Source organism: Anguilla rostrata, chromosome 17 (assembly GCF_018555375.3).
Source record: "Anguilla rostrata isolate EN2019 chromosome 17, ASM1855537v3, whole genome shotgun sequence".
In the NCBI taxonomy this organism is placed as follows: domain Eukaryota; kingdom Metazoa; phylum Chordata; class Actinopteri; order Anguilliformes; family Anguillidae; genus Anguilla; species Anguilla rostrata.
The window spans coordinates 21249524-21271026 of NC_057949.1; the positions used below are offsets into that span (position 1 = coordinate 21249524).

The 21503-nt window shown below is 47.8% G+C and overlaps 2 protein-coding genes and 1 long non-coding RNA gene across 8 annotated transcripts in view; 1 reads left to right on the top strand and 2 right to left on the bottom strand.

Annotated features, from left to right (window-relative positions):
• Positions 1-5341, bottom strand: part of crebbpb (CREB binding protein b) — a 50173-nt gene extending 44832 nt beyond the window's left edge. The window contains 1 exon segment of the mRNA XM_064316079.1: positions 2787-5341. Coding sequence (XP_064172149.1) covers positions 2787-2874 — 88 coding nt within the window. The 5' untranslated portion in view covers positions 2875-5341.
• Positions 1406-3292, top strand: LOC135243941 (uncharacterized). Of its 3 annotated transcripts, none has more exons than XR_010326854.1 (3): positions 1406-1685; positions 1868-1957; positions 2748-3292. It is a non-coding gene; the product is annotated as an uncharacterized LOC135243941 (long non-coding RNA). The 3 variants fall into 3 exon arrangements; XR_010326855.1 differs by having other exon boundaries at positions 1406-1613; XR_010326853.1 differs by having other exon boundaries at positions 1406-1957.
• A 1936-nt stretch (positions 5342-7277) lies between the features above and the next one.
• The window catches only part of LOC135243935 (adenylate cyclase type 9-like), a 44371-nt gene continuing 30145 nt past the window's right edge, over positions 7278-21503 (bottom strand). For all 4 annotated transcript variants that reach the window (XM_064316080.1, XM_064316082.1, XM_064316083.1 and 1 more), the window contains exons 4-11: positions 19863-19973; positions 18934-19178; positions 18511-18613; positions 17272-17480; positions 16462-16621; positions 14237-14379; positions 13743-13766; positions 7278-12771 (exon numbers count right to left, since the gene is read on the bottom strand). In XM_064316080.1, coding sequence (XP_064172150.1) covers positions 11376-12771; positions 13743-13766; positions 14237-14379; positions 16462-16621; positions 17272-17480; positions 18511-18613; positions 18934-19178; positions 19863-19973 — 2391 coding nt within the window. In that variant the 3' untranslated portion in view covers positions 7278-11375. The remainder of the gene's footprint in view (positions 12772-13742; positions 13767-14236; positions 14380-16461; positions 16622-17271; positions 17481-18510; positions 18614-18933; positions 19179-19862; positions 19974-21503) is intronic.

The window sequence follows — 21503 nt, forward strand, 5'->3', positions numbered from 1 at the left end:
TTTGTCATTTAAAGGATGAGTTGCTAAATGGTGGTAGAGAGCTATCCGTCCCACTTTATTTGTGATTTAAAGGATGAATTGCTAAATGATTTCTTTACTCAATTATTTAAGAGATGAAATTATTATACAGAGCTATCATAGGTATTGACAGGCATTGAGTTGTTGTTGGTTGTTGTGTGTCTTAGTGGTTGTGTTATGTAATGTGTGTTGCTATGCACTGTGTATTGTTATGTAGTGTATTGTTATGTATTGCGAGTCTTACTGTGAGTATGAATGTTACGGATGTGTATTGATGTATTTTTCTGTATTGAAGTATTGTAAAATATTTATGGGGACCCCAGGAAGAGTAGCTACTGTTACAACACAGTAGCTAATGGGGATCTAAATAAACAAACAAACAAAAACAAACAAACAAACTACGTAGACTCACCAGGGGTCAGGCATCAAAAGGAGCCAATATTCACGGCGCTCTGGAATTGAACCCACAATCTCAGAGTTACAAACCCAGCTCCCAAACCGTCACACTCACTCACAAGACCCGTTTTACCCGTAGTTTAAAACCTGGACGATCTTGATTTTTAAAACTTCTATTGGGTATGCTTCCCATATGCTTTCGCTACTGTAACACAGGATTAGACACACACACACACACACAGATCCAGTAAAGACAGAAAAAAACTAAGATTGACTTTGAGAGGCATTACTTTGACAGAAGATTAAGGCTTCAGCACATTGGTTCCTGTAGAAGGTCTCTGGGGAAACTGAGATGTCACCTTTCCAACAGCAGATGTCTACTCTTCTGATCAAACGGTTCCTTGCCGCTTCATGGTTTAAGCCACACGAACCCTGACAGCCTCCAACCAATCGCATGCATCCATGCCTCCCACAAATGTTTAAGAGGAGCGAAAAACTGTTTAGTTCCACAGACCGTTGGAGAACACTCGTTCAGAAGGAGGGAATTTCCTGTTCCTCAAAAGATTAACAGTAGTCACACTTTACAAGGGTCGACTTCAGGCGTTACAAGGCGGTCGACTTGTCGAATAAGCAATAATAGCAGCAATAACGGATGAAAGGTCTCAGCACACACAATTCCCCTTTCCAACATCTATCAAGCCGGGTCGAGATTTGGCATTACTTTCCCGCAAATGCGTTCAGACCGTCACATAGTCGCAAATGCTGTCCACATACTTGTTTAGTTGCAGTGAACCGTTTCAATCAATTTAGTCACTTGTAAAGCCGATATGCATGCGGTGCAGTCCAGTCCACCAGTGTTCTCTATTAGGCAGAGCATCTGCTAACTGGCGGGCATTTTTAATAAGAGGCAGTTCGTTCCTCCAGCGCTGCGCTGCCAGTGCGCAAACACTACGACCACAAGCCTGTGGCACACCCCCTCCTGCCACCAGCCCCGCATACGCAGTTACAAAAACAAAACGCTTAGCAAAAGAAAGGCTCTCCCTCTCTCGCACAGGCACTAATAAGAATCGCATGCAAACGTCGTACAATATCTACATCTACCGACGTCGTACTTTAACTTTATTTAGGACATTTGTGTGTCAGTTGAAGACTAACAGGTCTTGAACAAGACTAATATCGAGCAGACGTTAGATAACACGGTAAACGCAAACACCAAGGCCAGTCTAGTCCAGCTAACCTCACCGCAACCAACATTTTTCGATAGATAAAAGGTAGCCTAATTTATGAGCGTGCAACAGCTTCTTCTATTTTAGACAATCTGATATCAAATTCAGCTCATTATGGTTGTTATCAGTTATAACGTTAACGAGCTATATGAACTAGCGTGAGCTTTAGAATTGACCAATAGCGTTAGCTAGCAAGTGGTAAATTAGTGGTTTAATCTCTCCATCAGGACGTTGGACAACTTAACGTTTGTGAGACTTGACAGCGAGGACGGTGCGTAAATACATGAAACCGATGCCACGGGGTCTGTTCTGAAAAGGTGGGTGCTAACTGGCTAACTTTGATTGCGTTAGTTAGTACAGCACGGGATAGCGAAGGTAAATCGAAACTGTTTGTACGTGACTGGTTCTGAGCATTCAATGCCTATATGTAGTGTGAGCAGCAGTTAACGTGACAGGTAACCGTTAGCCAACATGCAGCTGTAGCTAACGAGCCAGGAGTAAATCGCACCAGCAATATGTAAATTAACCAAATGCTTGTTGCCTTGACCGATGCTTTTTTGACGTTCAGCATTTACAGTTAACCAACTAAGAGCCAGATATATTAGCCACTAGTCTAGATAAGCTGACAAAGTCGGACAGACTATCCAGTTAACTAATAGTTAGATAACCATGTGCTAGCTGATCCAAAAACAGTCAACATTAACTTAGCTAGCTATGTTATTAGGCTCTCTAGTTGATCATGAAACCATGACATACTTAAGCAGTTAACGTTAACGTCATGGGATTAGGTAGCAAGCCAAATAATTTTACAAACGAATGATTGGTTAACTGTGGAGGTAAGTCCGTTCGCTAGATGTAATGTGTCAGAAATGAAATGCGCAACATAGCTAAGACTGAACCACGCTGTGTTGTGGGCTACGACAGGTAATTAGCCAGATGCCATCACACACCGACACAACCAAATCCACGAGAACTCACCTAGACTAACGCTACTCACAGCTGACAACCCAAATGCAAGCGATTTATGATTTATAGTTAATTACCTAAATGGAGAGAATGAATAGCATTGTAGCTAACAAAGATGTGCGTTTTTCCACAAAAAATCAGTAATTGCCGTTAGCTGCCAGAGACAAGGCCCTTCCTTACCTGGACCATCAGAGGCGGACCGGGCAGGTGAATTGAGCTTCGGTCGCTTTGGGTTGGGAGGTCCGACATCCAGCAAGTTCTCCGCCATGGTAAAGGACTCTGATTGTTACTTTAACAGCCGAAGGAAAATCAACAAAATCTTCCAGACAGGCTGCAGCTGGGATCAGCCCAAATCGATCCGTAGGTTTTCTTTCTTGCAACCACTCCGTTAAAAGAAAAATAATTAGCTAGCTAGCCAGCTAGCAAGGTAAATGCTTCAAAAAAATAGCAACAGCGCCCCGCTCCGCCATTCACCCCATGATAATCCAACACCCAACACCCACATTATTATCATTAATAATTACCCCCGATGAAAAAAATATTTTATTCCAAAAAAGAAAGTAAAAAAATTATAGTAATGCATAAACTGAATTTTAGGTCCCTTGCCCCACAAGTCGTTACGTTACCTTCGCATCTTTACAAAACCGTTTTTTCTGAGCGCAATTTGATTGCATCAAATTGCATTTCTGCCTCGAATAAAATGTAATTTTAAAGTAATTTTATGTTGCGATTTCGTCCCTTCGCCGCTGTCTCTCGAAAAACAATACGGACAGGAGCGGTGATACGGAGAGAAGCGGCGCTTTCTGAAGGGGAAATCAGATATACGGTGGGTTTTCTAACCGACGAAAACCGATCCAATCCTGGTTTTTTCGCATGAAATATCTTCGAAAGTGTACAAGCTGTCCGTTTTCAGCGGAGCGGCCCCGTCTGATCTGGGTTTGGGTAGCCTGTTATTAAATTAAAAAATAATACTCTCCCGAAATCCTGATTCCGAGCCGCGACAAGATGGCGGCTGTTGATTCCTTCGATACAAAAAGTTTTTTTTCTTTTTCCAGATAGACTGTGGAGGGGGAGGGGCTACGCATTCACGCCCTACGCAAGCCCTGCTCCACCGTACGTCACACGCCACACGGATATTAACGAAGACTCCACCAGTGACGGAAAAGCACGAAAGTTGAAAATATTTATAATGAAGAAACTGACAGTTCTTGTTCATTTAATTCCTACTTTATATAAATACTGATTGAAATGTGTTTGGCTGCAGTTAATATATACATCAAGTGGACTAAATCTGCATGTACTGTACTTCGGCTGCATTCACAGTTACAATAAATTCTAAACATTCTTCTGCAATATTCACTTCACTGACTAATTAACAATTAAAAACAAGCTCCTTAACCCTCTGTTGCTTCAGTAAATATAAAATGCAAGCTGTAAAAATGCATACCTGAATTAAAATATAAGCTTTATAAGACATTGTGCTTAAGGGCCAAGAAAATAAAATACCTTCACTTAAACAACTTCTGTCATCAATCACAAGGCAAAGTGATTGGCTTATCTTGGCATCCTATCTAGGCTTATCAGTTCTTGTTTTGCTTGACTTAAATTGTCAAACTCACACAACTGCATTCATCAAAACCTTTTAACTTGAGTGAAAATGTAACACAAATAAATGTTAAATATTTTCCTTTCCTAGACAGTAGATAACCTTTTTACAAACATATAAACTACAAGATTATATAGAAAACAAGACTAACAGTTACAGCTACACTTTGGCATCCACAAGAAATTACACCGAAAACATTTTACATACAATCCATTTAAATAGCTGGACATTTTACTGAAGCAATTAACAGTAAGTACCTGGCTCAAGAGTAAAACAGTAAGTTACAAGCAAGTTCCCTAATCACTGTGCTACACTGCTACTCTCAGTTAATCCACTCTGCATGCAATCAGTATCTATACAGTCAGTCAATAAAGGATTTTATCCTTTCAAACCCAAAATCTAGAACTGGCTTATTCATTATGTAATTTAGCAGTTTCAAGATGCCAGTTCGTTCATGACATCTGTCATGTCCTTAGAATACTGTGTCGCTTCCTCAGTAACATAAATCCCAAGCTTTTATAAGGGCCAATCCAGGAGATAATGTCTTCATTTTATTTCCTTTAAAGTGGCAAATCTTTCTTGTTTCAACATAATGGTTTCATGAGATCATCACCACCCGAAATCTGTCAAACAAGGGGCTGTGGCTCAGCTGTGGCCGTAACCATGGAAGGGCTGCTAATTGATTAATTGGTTTCTGATTGGCTTGTCTATGTCTGTGATTTTCTTAGTGAACTCAAGGCACGCTGGTCTGCCTATGATTGGTCCAGTGAATACATATTAGCCCTGTCTGAATTAGCACACTTGCCTACTATCGAGTATACAGGCTGTATACAACTTGTATTCAACTTGCATACTCAATAGTAGGAAAGTGTGCCAATTTGAATACATACACTGTGTCTCATTATGAATGGCAAGCATTTCAGACACCTTGCAGATGTGTTACCAAGTTTGTTTGACTAAAATTACACAAATATATAAATTCATTTGTACAGTTTACTTAACATGTATTGACACTGGACAAATATACTTGTGTAGACTCAACTCCGTTATATTAAGAAAGACTTAAATTTCACAAAATAAAACTTTTACACATTGTATGGCTTTGTCATTTTATTTTAGAACCTACTGATATGTATATTTATCATTTGCACAAATACAAATGCGAATTAAGAAATTTAACAAAGAAACTCACTTATTTTTTCCCCTCACTTATTGTACCTGGACATTTTTCAGTGAGTGTGAGAGAAAAAAAAAATTAAGTCAATGAGCAGAAACCAAACAATAGTCTATTTAATTTATTCCATTTAGTGTTTACACAAAATGTCTTTATTTAAACCTTTACCCTTCCAAAAAACCTCTAAATAATAACCAATCGAAAACACAAGGGGCCTATGGGAGAGGCAAAGGTCGACTGAAAAACAGCACCTCTCCAAAGGGGATGCCCCAAAATGACAAACAAACTAATGCGTGAAGGCATAACCCTCACCCTACCTAAGCACTTAATATCCTGTGAACTTTAAAGGCTGTCCTGTCCTACCACACCCTAGCACTCATCTCAGAGCTCTCTGCCCACCCTCCATGTCAAAGACAATACCCAGAGACTTTGCTATTGTCCCAAAGCCTCCGATTTGGTTTGAGAACTAGACATAAATTTAGCAGAAAGAAGAGAGCATTAGAGGCCTGTAAAAAGTGCCTGGAACATGTGAGCTTTAAGTGAGTACAACGTTTGTACTGTAAAACGCTGGTAGGACAAGTATGGGAAAAAAGTCATCATTAAGCGGTTCAGTGAAACAATATTTCTATTGTGCTGGAGTGCTCTTCTGGCCCACAGTAAACATTTAACGACACATAAGAACATCGATTTTATTGCTATGCCCAAAAAGACTAAAACTGCGGCGTGCAGATTCCAAAAAATCGTGCGTGGTACCACAGTCAACAAAAGGCCAAAGCGACACCAATCCAATCCTTGCGTCCCCAAAAATGTACATTTGTGGGGTAAATATAAAAAATGAAAAAAGCAGTTCATTCTTCTCCAACAGGCAAGCAATGGAGATACACGTAGGGTGAGGGGGAGTGGGGGTGGGGGGATTTGGTTGGAGACAGTCGGGGTGGAGTGTGATGCGAGAGTGGGCGGTAACTAACGGCAACACGCTCAAAACGTCTCATGACATGGAACACGAATGAAATGAAGATGCTGACATTTTTAAAAGGCCATTCCGTGAGTGGGCTATGCAGATTGTCAGCCAGGTCACATGCCAAGCTGGGAGTTCCACACTGCAGTCTCCTTGCTGTGAGTTGGGGTGTCACACAAGTCCAGGGGGACCCCCTCATTCGCTCATCATTATCCTTTAAACCCTCACTACCCATCTCTTCCTGAATTTTGTTTTCTCCATTTACACTGCAGTATTTTAGATAAGAGGAGAAAGGCTATCTCCAGCTCATCAAGGATTTGACTGATGCACACAACACTTCTATCCAACCACAAATGACCAATATCAACTGGACTCCACACCTTCAAGTCCATAGTGCTTGCTGGGGAACAGTACATATATAAGATTGAATACATGCAGTGATTTATCTGTGGAAGTCACTTTGAAGGTCCCGTGAGAAGTTTGTGACTTTTGGCTTGCCCCGCCCACCCACGTGCACACACACACACACACACGCAATAAAGCAGAAACACCCATTCTGCCCTAAATATTCTTTCCCTTCCTTCTGATAATATGAAAATCTGGCACATGCACATGTATAAATAACATAAACACAAACTCTAATTTATAATATACAATATAAATGCATATATGTACAAACACAGTCAGGGCTTTGTGCAAATGTATACAGATTATGTTAGTGTGTTTATAAACAATACATTATTGTGTACAACAAAGCAAAACAAAAAGAAAAAAGCAAAACTATATTAGAACAAATGCACATAAACATCACTCTTTGGCATAAGGTATTGTTTCAGCGCGCCAACTGAAATCTCTCACAACACTCCCTAAAAGCCACCCTCTGTCCAATATACATCACTAACTGAAACTGGGTCTTTTTCTTTTTTTCCCCCCCCACAGAGAAGACAAAATAACACTGTAAAAGAAATACTAAATGACATTTTGTGAAAACACAGAAAAGTACAGGCGATGGTGAAGCACAGAGGAGGGGATGGGGGGGGGGGGGGTCAGACGTGACGAGGTGTCGCGTGAGAAGCAGCCTGTTTAGCGGCTGCTGTTCTGATTGTCCCGAGCAGAACTCAAACTCCCCAGAACTCAGCAACAAACCCTGGAGCATGAAGAAAAAAGACCAAAAAAAACAACCTTCTGTGGACGGTCTCGATTATTAATATGCGATTATGGCAAATCTATGTGCCCACACTGTACTGTTTATCTTTGTGATCCCTCCCCTCCCCATTGGCTGTCATGTCATTATCAACATTCCGAGTAACAGGTGAGAGAGTGCTGGCTTTTCATTTCCCCAACAATGAGGCGATCAACGTGAAACCTCTAAAATCAGCAACACTCCACAAACCTGCAGAGAGGAGGGAGAGACTCCACTTCAAAGAACTGCCTGAATGTCACCGCTCTCATTAATTATACCTGTGCTTTAGCACAGGACTACAGCGCAGGTATACTACCTGCAACCAATGAGAACGCAAGTGCCTGTGCTTTGTGCTGTGTTACATAAGGGTCGGTCCCTCTTTGCTATTCCTCAAAAAGCGACAGTTGCCAGAACACATGCCCCAGTCCTGTTCCTCTCCGATTGGTTCCTTCTCACTGTCGAATCACAGTGCAGGATTCAGGGATACAGTAAGGGCGGTGTGCTCATAGGTTGTCAGCATAGCCTCCACACAATACATATTTTCCTTTTTTAAGATATGTCTGCTTGCCTCCAATGTAAGGGCCACAATATTGCACCTTCAAATAATAACCTGTCTGCCCCACCCCCTTGATCAATGTTAATCCTGTGCAAAACCAAAATATAAATATTCATCATGAATATGTGTAATACTGTTCAGTTTTGTTTTTAATTTGGCTTTGGAATACATTACTGCGGTGTGCCAATATCAGTATGCACACACACACAACACACGCACACATGCACGCACACACACACACACACACACACACACACACACACATTCACACCATAATTAGAGAGTGCACAGTGCAACTATATTTTGAAATTTAAACTTTTCTTTCATCAAAGCCAAATATTCTTTATAAAAGGCACAGTACACCAATTCATATAAAATGCACAGTAAAAGATTTAGAGCAAAAAAGAAGAAAAAAAACAGCATTTATGCAAGTAATAAATACTATAAATGTACAAAAATGTAAAAAAAGGACAATTTCCAAGATGGGACCAAAAATCAAGACTCGAACAAAAATAACAACCATGACAAGATATATATTAATATATGATTGAAAAAGGCACTAATACTTCTTTGCAGTGTATATCACTGACCTGTTCTGAGCAAAGCATAACTGAATACGTTCCACTCAGAGCTATAAGTGAAGGTTGCTGAACTTTGCCACAATCACAAACCACAATCGTTCTGATTCAAACATTGCTGGTCTTCACGTGTGTGTGCCATAATCAGTTGTTACCACTTACTAATACTGCCTGTCAGTGCTCAAGTATTTTTTCTGCTCCTGGATTCTTGTACTCAATCTGGCAGTTAAATTTGGCACAAATTTAAGTGACCCCCAACTACTTTTAAGTAGCTGGTTTCTGTTTCCAGGTAATTAACTTGAAGAGGGGTCTTTGCACCCCACGTGGAGCTTGGTGAAACCCAGCGAATCAGTTTGGAGCAGAAATATCAGAGACTGAGACAAAATAACTACGACACATAAGCCTGCATACCCCCTGTCTCCAAACTGTCAAATAAAGAAAGAGAAAGGAAAATCAAGATTGACAGCAGGAGACGTAAGAAAGGCAAGCAGCCCAGCCGTAAGGGGTGAGGGTTGAACTTCAACCCTGAGCACACAGCCCTTTCACAGTGATAGATGAAGAGAAAGATACAGAAAGAAACAGAGGAAATGATTACCTGTGTAAAAAAAAATATACATTCACACAGCAGGGTATATTTCGAGAGACTCCAGGAGTATGTACAACTAAACTAAGTAATTTATTCTGTCCCAATATTATATGAAAAAAACCCTTTCAGCATAAAAAATGTTTACTTAAATTAAACATTTAAACCAATCTCTAAACAACATTGTACTATGCCTGTTGATAATTCATGTAAAAGGGGACACTGTAAGAACATCAGTACTGAAGAACCTCCATCAAAAACAAGCACTGATTGGATAAGACTTTATGCCCCAGAGGAAAACGTCCAATTGCAAAGCCAGCATGGCACGTACTGTAGGTTCCATAAAAGATGGATTGCCATGCATCAGGTGTTGATTTCGGGTCACATAGTGGACCTGGATTTACTCAGGGGATCCATCTGTTCTGCTGTGGCACACATTTTACATCAAACTTTATTCACACACAGAAGCGTGCGGCAATGTGGGAATAGTCAGAAACGTCAACCATCCCCCTCCCACCACCCCGTGCTCTGTTTAACTCTGTTTAACAGCCTGTTACGTATGTTAAAAATCACAATCCCACAGGCAACAGAGATCCAGTAGGAACTCACTTGTGCTCATCCATGAAGTTTTTCCTTCCCCTTCAACACGCCACAAACCTGGCTCTCTATTCAAACATCTTTCCTGATAACTTCAAGTGCCCCATGTTGACACTGTTGCACATTTCACACATCATCAGTCACACGGCACCCTATTCAAAACAGCCTTTCAACTGTCAACGGCTGTCAAAATGCCTTTTCAGCTTTCTCCACAAGAGTAAACCTCCACCGCCTGTTTCAGCAGAATGTATCTAAGGAGGAAGCCAGTGGCCAGAAACAGCCCAACCACCATCAACCTCTTAAGTAGCATTTTAAGGGTTCAGTTCCGTTTTTGATATCCTGAACTCCATTTGTAATGTCGGCTATTGCTGTAGCATGCCTGACGCTAATGGCAACATTCATTGTGGCACGTGCATTGGCCAACCGCTGTGATTGGCTGAGGGGTCTAGGTACAGAGGAGGTTCCACTGCACTGCTGTGAGAGGCAAGCGCATATCCACACCAAGCCATCACAATGTCACAAACATCAAAATACTGCATTCATCCCACTATTTCATTAGTTGGAAATCTGTGTATTACTGGTTTAAGCAAGCACATGCACAATCATGGACAAACTTCCTCTCTCTCTCTCTCTCTCTCTCTCTCACACACACACACACACACACACACACAAACACACATACACATACACACAGGCCTTAAATATATTCCCTTTGTTGTCAGTTGTGAGAAAAGGTTGTGCGTGACCTGTGTTAGTGTCAGACACTGTGACCCTGGGAATGCGGATGGTGAGTTTGGACAGAGAGGTACAGTATCCCTGTCACTTCAGAGCCTCCTCCCTCAAAAGGGAAAACAATGATTGCATCAGGCGGGGAAAAAAAGGCAAAATAAAAGTTCTAATACTAAGCACAGCTTCATCCGTAGTCTAAAAAAGATGTGCGAAGATCTTTGAGTCTGCCCTTTGTGTTTTGTTCTTATTTTTCCCCTCTTAGTAAATCTTACGTCTCTTTCATGATCTGAGACTGAGAAAGTTGTTCTCTTAATTCATCCTGAAGGCACTTAAAACAAACCAAATAAGAAAGGCAAAAAGTATGACAAGGATTAAACGCAACAAGCTCTAATGTTTTGGCGCAGTTCAAGAGGATTGTGGGCCGGGAACAGCTGAATGCCGAACATACACCTGTACCCCACCCACCAGCAAAAGTCTCTGACTTCGACACACACACCTCACCCCACGGATGATCGTTTAAGAGAACGAAGCGTCTACCAAACGCCAGCATAGCCCTGGGACACCTGCCTCCCTGGGCTCTCTCTTCCAGAAGGTGTGTGTGTTTGGAGCTTTTTGGTGTACCCCTGTTAGACATGCACACGACTGCACACACACACATCCACACCCGCACACACACACATACACCCTCACACACACACACACGCTCTTCCCCACACACTTTTCCCGAGGGGTGGCCCACCCAGGCTGCGTGATTCAGCATTAAAGGGTTGGCGAAGGAGCCACACTGAAGCACCGCTCCTGAGGCTCACAGTTTTGTCAGCTCGCCCAGCTCATCCTCATCCTCATCCTCATCTTCCTCCTGGCCCTGACTCACCCCAGACCTGAGAGACGCAGTCTGGACAGGGGCAGATGGTGGGGCAGGGGCAGGGGAGATGGGCGTGGCTTGTGCCACTGGGGCCGCCTGGGCAGCCCCTGCACTGGAGTCAGGATTGGGGGCGGGGCTGATTGTGGGGGCGGGGACAGGGGCGGGAACGTGGGTGGATCCCATGACTCTAGGTGGCCCCCTCACATCCTCCCTGCCCTCTGGCTTCCCGCTGGCTGGGGCAGCGCCACTCTCTTGCCCCTGGACCCCGATGACGGGCCCCAGGTCTCCGGCGGCGGCGACGGCGATGGCGGCGGGGGTGACGGCGATGGCGGCGGGGGTGACGGCGGGCACCATGCTGGCGATCTCCTCGGTGGGCGAGCGCCCGATGCTGCCGTCCACCTGCACGCGGATCTCGGGCGAGACGGACAGCTGGTACTGCGGCACGGGCCCGCTGTCGGCGCTCTTGGGGTAGAGGAAGGTCCTCATCTGACCCTTGCCCTTGACGTTGACGGTGCCGCGGTAGTCGAACTCGTAGTCCATCTTGCTGAGCGCGCAGTAGCTCTCCTCGCTCACCTGCACGCGGCACTCCACGCCGGTGCTGTCCATGCGGCTGGCGATGTTCACCGTGTCGCCCCAGATGTCGTACAGCAGCTTGGTGGTGCCGATGACGCCGGCCGTCAGCGGGCCGTGGTTGAAGCCGATGCGCAGCTTGAACTGGAAGCCCAGCATGTTCTTGTTGAAGTCGTCCACCACGCGCATCATCTCCAGGGCGAAGTCGAAGAGGGCGCGCAGGTGCCCGTGCGGCCGGGCGGGGTCCCCCGCGCACTGCTGCGCGTTCAGCCCGGACGCCGCCATGTAGGTGGCGCCGATGGTCTTGATCTTCTCGATGTTGGCGAAGGCGGGCTGCCGCAGGAGCTCGTCGAAGTCGCCGATGAGCTCGTTGAGCACGCGGTAGCACTCCTTGCCGCCCTCGTAGCTCTCCTCGTAGAACTCGCTGAAGTTGACGATGCTGGCGAAGATGACGCCCACGTTGTCGTGGTTCTTGGAGTAGCTCTGCGTCACCTTCAGCTGCTCGGCCACGTGCATGGGGATGATGTTGCCCAGCAGCCAGTCCGCCTGGTCCCGCATGTTCTGGATCTTGATGCGGTGCTGGTCCGCCTCCACGTTGCCGTGGTAGTGCAGCCGGTAGCTGATCTCGAACTCGCGGTTGAGGAACCAGACCAGCAGGAGCAGCAGGAAGAAGGCCAGGATGGCCTCCAGGCCCAGCAGGTCCTGCGGGCGTGGCACCGGCTCGGACACCGGTGGGGAATCTGTGGGGTCGGTGCGGTTGCCTGACCTGTGGGGAGGAGAGCAGAAAAAATGAGAGAACCTTCCGAGTGACACCCTCCCAGAGGTACCTTACACTGGACTCTCTGCCCAGGGACACTCTCCCAGAGGTACACTACACTGGACTCTCTGCCCAGGGACACCCTCCCAGAGGTACATTACACTGGACTCTCTGCCCAGGGACACTCTCCCAGAGGTACATTACACTGGACTCTCTGCCCAGGGACACCCTCCCAGAGGTACACTACACTGGACTCTCTGCCCAGGGACACCCTCCCACAGGTATATTACACTGGACTCTCTGCCCAGGGACACCCTCCCAGAGGTACATTACACTGGACTCTCTGCCCAGGGACACTCTCCCACAGGTATACGGCTCTGCCAGGACCCCTTCCAGAGGTACATACCACTGGACTCTCCTGCCCAGGACACCACCCAGGAGGCAGTACACTGGACTCTCTGCCAGGCACACCTCCCAGAGGTACATTACACTGGACTCTTGCCAGGGACACTCTCCAGGAGGCAACACTGGAACTCTCTGCCAGGACACCTCCCAGAGGTACCTTACACTGGACTCTCTGCCCAGGGACACTCTCCCAGAGGTACACTACACTGGACTCTCTGCCCAGGGACACCCTCCCACAGGTACATTACACTGGACTCTCTGCCCAGGGACACTCTCCCGGAGTTACATTAACTGTGTGAGAAGTAGGCAGACAGCAGATACATTTATCTTTCTTATTTATGCCTGTTTTTTTATTTAATTTTGATTTAATTTATGTGTCTGTGGTGTTTTAAGTGTTGTTTTAATGTCATGTCATGAGTCTGTGTCAAAGACTGTTTCCTGTCTTGTGTAAATGTGATTCTGAATCTGAATGAAAGAGAACAGCACTATGCCTAACACATTTTTTAAAATAAAAAGTAAATGCCAAACCCATATTGGACTCAAAATATTACTTCCTGCTGTACATCTCTACTCACCAGAGATCCAAAAATCCATCAGAACTGAAATACAGAAGAAAAGAGAAATCTTTTAATCAGAATGAGTTTCTGCACTGACATACATGGGGAAAAGGCAAAATTCTTTTTTCTTTTTTTAATATTGTGTGCACCGTGTTCATCCACTGGCTGGAACAGAAGCTGTTTTTGGGGCTTTGAAGACATTTTGTGAAATTTCTCTTAAAAGGCATAATAAAAGCCTTAAGCTAGCTAAGAACAATCTGGAAAAAAAACACATTCTTGCCTGACTGAAAAGGAAGCCTACAGTCGACATCTTCCAAAAGCCAATGTACTGACTCATTGACTGTTTGTATTTCCTAAGTACAGCTATAGTTAGCAGGGATAAAGCTCATTTTAGCCTGGTGTTCAGCCTGCGTTGCTTGTCTGTTAATGTGGAGGGGGCATTAGCACACCGAACTTAGCACTCCCACTGCAGAAGGAACCAGGGCACGAGGCGAGCAGTGGCAGCCACTGACCTGCAGAGGGGGTTGTAGAGCAGGACGAGCAGCACGACTCCCACCACGGTGGCCAGGACGGACCGCATCCAGAAGCAGAGGTGGCAGAAGTTGCAGTAGTGGATGATGGCGATAATGGAGGCGCAGCAGAGGAACATGGCGAACTGAGGGGTACAGATGGGCACAGAGGGGTACAGATGGGCACAGAGGGGTACAGAGGGGTACAGAGGGGCACAGAGGGGTACAGAGGGGTACAGAGGGGCACAGAGGGGCTTCGGTAACAATCACGCACTGCAGGGTGTCACGGGCGAGCTGGGAGGCAGCAAGTGGCTTCACTTCACAAGCCTCAGCTTCCTTACACCTCAGCCAGAGCTGGCCCGATAAACAGCACAAGTGGCTGCCAAACAAAACAACACGAAGGGCCCCTAAAAGGCTAGGCCCAGCACAGAGCTCAGCACAGTTATAACATAAAACAGTGTGAGTGTGCTGGAGTATTTTCCATTATGTTCACTTATTTTGATCAATTATAGATTAAGCATGGGCACTCTATATACCTGTAGAGCACTATTCTCTGCTGGTGTTCATCCACAGTCCCAATACCTTTACTCACGGTCTCGGTGTTGACAACACTCCTGAAAAGCTTGTATTCATTTGTAGCTCCCTCATCCTCTAACCTCCACACTCACCTTTAGCTCTCTCACTCTCCAACCTCCACACTCACCTTTAGCTCTCTCACTCTCCAACCTCCACACTCACCTGTAACTCTCTCACTCCCTAACCTCCACACTCACCTGTAACTCTCTCACTCCCTAACCTCCACACTCACCTGTAACTCTCTCACTCTCTAACCTCCACACTCACCTGTAGCTCTCTCACTCCCTAACCTCCACACTCACCTGTAACTCTGTCACTCTCTAACCTCCACACTCACCTGTAGCTCTCTCACTCCCTAACCTCCACACTCACCTGTAACTCTCTCACTCCCTAACCTCCACACTCACCTGTAACTCTCTCACTCTCTAACCTCCACACTCACCTGTAGCTCTCTCACTCTCTAACCTCCACACTCACCTGTAGCTCTCTCACTCTCTAACCTCCACACTCACCTGTAGCTCTCTTACCCTCTAACCTCCACACTCACCTGTAGCTCTCTCACTCTCTAACCTCCACACTCACCTGTAACTCTCTCACCTCTAACCCACACTCACCTGTAGCTCTCTCACCTCTAACCTCCACACTCACCTGTAGCTCTCTCACCTCTAACTCCACACTCACCTGTAGCTCTCTCATCCTCTAACCTCCACACACACCTGTAACTCTCTCACTCTCTAACCTCCACACTCACCTGTAGCTCTCTCATCCTCTAACCTCCACACTCACCTGTAGCTCTCTCACTCTCTAACCTCCACACTCACCTGTAGCTCTCTCACTCCCTAACCTCCACTCACCTGTAACTCTCTCACTCCCTAACCTCCACACTCACCTGTAACTCTCTCACTCTCTAACCTCCACACTCACCTGTAGCTCTCTTACCTTCTAATCTCCACACTCACCTGTAGCTCTCTCATCCTCTAACCTCCACACTCACCTGTAGCTCTCTCATCCTCTAACCTCCACACCCACCTGTAGCTCTCTTACCCTATAACCTCCACACACACCTGTAGCTCTCTCACTCTCTAAGCTCCACACCCACCTGTAGCTCTCTCACCCTCTAACCTCCACACACACCTGTAGCTCTCTCACTCTCTAAGCTCCACACCACCTGTAGCTCTCTTACCCTATAACCTCCACACTCACCTGTAGCTCTCTTACCTTCTAATCTCCACACTCACCTGTAGCTCTCTCATCCTCTAACCTCCACACTCACCTGTAGCTCTCTCATCCTCTAAACCTCCCACACCACCTGTAGCTCTCTTACCCTATAACCTCCACACACACCTGTAGCTCTCTCACTCTCTAAGCTCCACACCCACCTGTAGCTCTCTCACCCTCTAACCTCCACACACACCTGTAGCTCTCTCACTCTCTAAGCTCCACACCCACCTGTAGCTCTCTTACCCTATAACCTCCACACTCACCTGTAGCTAACTCTCTAAGCTCCACGCTCACCTGTAGCTCTCATATTCCATAATTTCCACACTCACATATATTTCTCTCCCCTTTCTAATCTGGGTCAGGTCCAATCAGCAGGGGCAAAATCCAAGGTCAGTGACCGTAAACCAATCGTGTTTCAGGGCTACCCGTACCTGTATGGAGAGGTGCAGGTCGCAGGTGACGTGGGAGAAGACGGACACGGCGGGCAGGGACACCAGGACGGCTCCGATCACGTGACGGGGGACCCAGGCGGAGACGGCCCGCAGGACGGCGTGGGTGCAGCGCAGCATGCGGTCCAGGTAAAAGGCCATGCTGCGCAGAGGGAGAGGGGCACCCCCAATTCCCACTGTCACACCCCCAAAACACACACACTGAGCGCAGGTGCTATACACTCCTCACAGCTATTAATCTCACTTCCCTCTGTATCCCTCTCCCTCTCCCATTCCCTCTCCCATTCCCTCTCCCTCTCCCTCTCCCATTCCCTCTCCCTCTCCTCCCCTATCCCTCCCTCCCCATCCCTCTCCCATTCCCATCCCTCCCCTCTCCCTCTCCCATTCCCTCTCCCTCTCCCTCCATCCCTCTCCCTCTCCTCTCTCTCCCTCTCCCTCTCCCTCTCCCATTCCCTCTCCCTCGCGGATGAGCAGGTTACAGGCGTGCTGTTCATTTCCACTATGACGCCCCAAAACAACACACCAGCGCATACAGGCACTGTTCACCAACCACATCTTCTGTTTCTCCATCATGCTCTCTCTCTCTCTCTCTCTCTTTCTCTCTCACTCTCTCGCTCTCTCAGAGAAAGATGAGCACTGTCAATTCATTCCCAGTATCTCACTACAAAAACCCACAGCAGTGTTCACAGCTACGAAATAAAACTTCTATCCTCCTCCGCCTCCTTTACATCGTTCCGTCGCTCCTTCTTTCACTCCCCCCCCCCCCCCGAAGCAGCAGCCCCCGCCCCTCACCGGACAGACAGCACCAGGGACAGGAGCTCCAGCAGGGCGGCGCCGGCGGCGAGGGCGAGGGTCGGCGGGGGCGGAGTCAGGCCGGTGAGCAGCGGCCGCAGGAAGCAGGCCAGCGTGAGCACGAGGAACACGGCGCAGGACACCGCCACGTCCAGCAGGGAGCTAAACAAGGGACTGGCCACAGTCTGCACTGGAGCCTGGAGGTCCACCTAAGAGAGGGAGAGAGGGATGGGAAAAGAGGGAGGGGGGGGGAGAGGGAGAGGGGGGGGGAGAGAGGGAGAGAGCAAGAGGGAGGGAGAGGCAGGGGGAGAGAGGGAGGGGGGGAGAGATGGAGAGAGAGAGAGAGAAAAAGAGGGGGAGAGAGGGAGAGAGCGAGGGGCAGGAGGAGAGGGGGGAGAGAGAAAGAGAGAGAGAGAGAGAGAGAGACAGAGAAAGAGGAGGAGCAAGGGGGCCAAGATAGAGTAATAAATTGAGGGGTCAGAAGAGAGTGGAGAAGGAGAGATAATGGAAATTCATAAAGGAGAGAAATGAGAGGGGAGGGAAGAAACAGACAGAGGGGTGAAGGAGATGACAAACGAGGGACTAATGTATCTCATATGGAAACAAAGAAACTATGACAATTTCACTAATCGCTGACTCAAACACAAGGACAATAATTCTTGGTGAACTCCCTCAGAGGATGTAGTGTAAAGGTGCTGACTGGAACTGCAGTACCCACAGGCAGCCAGCAGAGAGCAGTGCAGGGTAAGAGCGTGCTGTTGTCAGCTGCCTTGCAGTTCTTTCTGCTTGCCGCAGTCCTGTCTGGACATAATGCAGTGCTGTGTGTATGTGTCTGTCTGTGTGTGTGTTTGTGTGTGTGTGTCTCTGTGTGTGTGTTTGTGTGTTTGCGTGTGTGTGTGTGTGCACGTGTGTATCTGTATCTGTGTCTATATATTTGTGTGTGTGTGTGTGTGTGTGTCTGTGTCTGTGTCTGTATGTGTATCTGTATCTGCGTCTATATATTTGTGTGTGTGTGTCGCTGCTTTTGTGTGTCTGTGCCTGTGTGACTGCATTTGGGGGAGTGAGATGACAGCAGGACAGTAAAATGGCAAATAAAAGAAGAGAAACACAGTAACCATCATAGAGAGATACAGAGAACGACAGACAGGCGGGCAGACACAGAGAAGATAAAGAGAAAACAGACAGGGAGAGGCAGGGAGGGGAGGGGAGGTGAGGGGAGGGGAGGGGAGACAGTCGCACCTCCTCCTGGTAGCTCTTCCGGTAGGCCGACTCCAGAGTCTTCTCCAGGAAGTTGAGGCCCAGCTTGTTGATGGGAGGCTTGAAGAAGTAATCCTTCATCAGGCTGGAAGGACAGACAGACGATGGGAAGAGAGGAAAGGAAAACAGAGGAGGCAGAGAAAGAGAGTGAGGTGGAAGAACAGAAGGGAAAAGAAGGAAAGGGGTAAATAAGTGAACAAACAACAAGAGGTCAAAAAAATAAAACTGGGCATGTGACACAGGAGTTCAATACCAGTGGCAGTAAATTACAAACGAAAAATTATTTCCAGTTCAGTCCACACCACCATGCAGGACCACAAGGGCGAGTAAAATGTGACCACAGACTCTCCACAGTTCAGTGTTCGGCCTTACGGGTCATGTGACCTCCCCGCACCCAAACCTCACCTGTCCTCCTTTATGACGTCAACAAAGTGGGCGTCGCTCCGCTCGCGGAAGTTCTTCGAGCGCAGCGGGATGAGGGCGGAGTGATCCATGGAGGCCACGCCCCCTCGCCCGCCCCCGGCCCCGCCCCAGTTCTTCTCCTTCTCCTGCAGCATCTCGCACAGGGAGGTCTGGCTGCGGGTCACCGACTCCTCCACTAGAGGGCTCAGCAGCCCGTTCAAGGCCTTGGGACTCCGCCCTAAGGGGGCCTGGCGGCCAACACACAGGAGGGGGTGTCAGGTGAGGGGGGGAGGAGTCATTGAGGTGTGACTGGCAGGTGAAGGGGGGAGGAGTCATGCAGGTGTGACTGGCAGGTGAAGGGGAAGGAGTCATGGAGATGTGAATGTCAGGTGAGGGGTGGGTTAGGAGTCATGAAAGTGTGAATGGCAGATTAAGGGGGGAGGAGTCATGGAGGTGTGACTGGCAGTGAAGGGGGGAGGAGTCATGCAGGTATGACTGGCAGGTGAAGGGGGAGGAGTCATGCAGGTGTGAATAGCAGGTGAAGCGGGGAGGAGTCATGGAGGTGTGACTGGCAGGTAAAGGGGGGAGGAGTCATGCAGGTGTGAATGGCAGGTGAAGAGGGGAGGAGCCATGCAGGTATGATGTCAGGTGAGGGGGGGAGGAGTCATGCAGGTGTGACTGGCAGGTGAAGGGGGGAGGAGTCATGCAGGTGTGACTGGCAAGTGAAGGGGGAGGAGTCATGCAGGTGTGACTGGCAGGTGAAGGGGGGAGGAGTCATGCAGGTGTGACTGGCAGGTGAAGGGGGGAGGAGTCATGGAGGTGTGACTGGCAGGTGAAGGGGGGAGGAGTCATGCAGGTGTGACTGGCAGGTGAAGGGGGGAGGAGTCATGCAGGTGTGACTGGCAGGTGAAGGCGGAGCAGTGGGAGCTCACCTTGCTGCTGCTGGTCTTGTGCTCGTCCTGACAGCCGTTCTGCACCGCCCCCTCCTCCCCCAGCTGCTCCTCCCCCGGAATCAGGAGCACACTGCAGGAGGCGCAGGGAGCCTGCAGAGAGAGGGAGAGAGGGGGGCAGGAAGAAGGATGAGGGGTGGCACAGAGAGAGAGGGAGGGAGGGAGGGAGAGGGGGCGGGGCAAGGGAGAGAAAGAGGTAGCGTGAGAGAGAGAGAAAGGAGAAAGAGAATCAAAAGAACAAGTGATGAAAACAGGGAAAGTGAGAGGAGAAGTGTGAGCCGGGTTAGACATTTCAGCAGCACTCAAACTCACAGCGCCAAGCGAACGGAAAAATGAACACAACCTGTGAAAAAGTAACTGCATTCAATGAGAGTAATGAGGACAGAGCAGAGGGAGAGAGACAGGGCTCTCCTCTTATCCAGACTGACAAATACACGCACGCTGCCACCACCCACCACTGGAACCAGCCAGCCCGCTGTCACCAGCTAGAAGGCTGCTACTGCAGCTAGGTAAATCTAAAATTGAAATTAAATAAATGTCCAGGCAATTTACCATGGAGATCTTTTCAGACATGAAAACCAGTGGGGCTTGAAAGTAACTTAAATAAAAACAAAAAGAATTTTGAGGGAAAAAGAACCTCAAGGAAATGGTTGGCACACACGCACACACAGTCAAACACACACACGCGCACGCACGCACGCACGCACACAGTCATACACACACACACGCCCACGCACACACAGTCACACACACACACGTACACACAGTCATACACACACACGCACGCGCATGCACACACACACAGTCACACACACGCACAGCGGTGTCCCAGGGTGCCTCTAAAGAGCAGCCCTTCTGAGCGCGTGCAGAAGCCGCCGCTCGCGGGAGGGCTGCACAGCGCAGGGCTGCACAGAGCCCATTAGGCCCATTAGCACTGACGCCGCTTTTTATCCCTCTGTCACTTCATTAATTAGGAGGGTCCTGCGCTCCTGCCACAAACGCCCCCCCCAGCACAGCTAATGAGCCCCCACACTGCCACAGCTGTGTGTGTGTGAGTGTGTGTCTGTGTGTGTGTGCGTGCCTTACTGCATATGTATGACAGCGAGTGTGTGAGTCACTGTGTGCCTATGTGTGCGTGTGCATGTGTGCATGCGCCAGAGTGAGTTATTGTGTGTGCGTATGAAAGTGAGTGTGTGGAGGTGTGCGTGAGTGCAAATATGTGTGTGTGTGTGAGTGAGTAAGGGGGATTATAAATGAAGGTAATTGCTAGTCATGTTACTGTAGGTGGTTAATAGGTTTCATTTCAAAGGTTGTCATTTCAATTAGGTGACATTTCAAAAGGCTGCAGAGAATTCAGTGCCTGGAAAATGCAAGCTGTGTGTGTGTGTGTGTGTGTGTGTGCGCGCGTGCGTGTGCCTGCGTGTGTGTGTGTCACCTGCAAGAAAAGGAACACGGCACAGAAATACCAGCTAAACAGTTAAAATCTCCTCACTGCACTAGAATTTTCTGCAAACGGCTGCATAGCCAGGCAGGCATAGCCAGGGTCTGTGGGTGGAGAGCACAGGGTGTAGCTGGCCGGTCGCACACAGTCACACACGGACGCAGCTGCACAGGCAGGCTGTG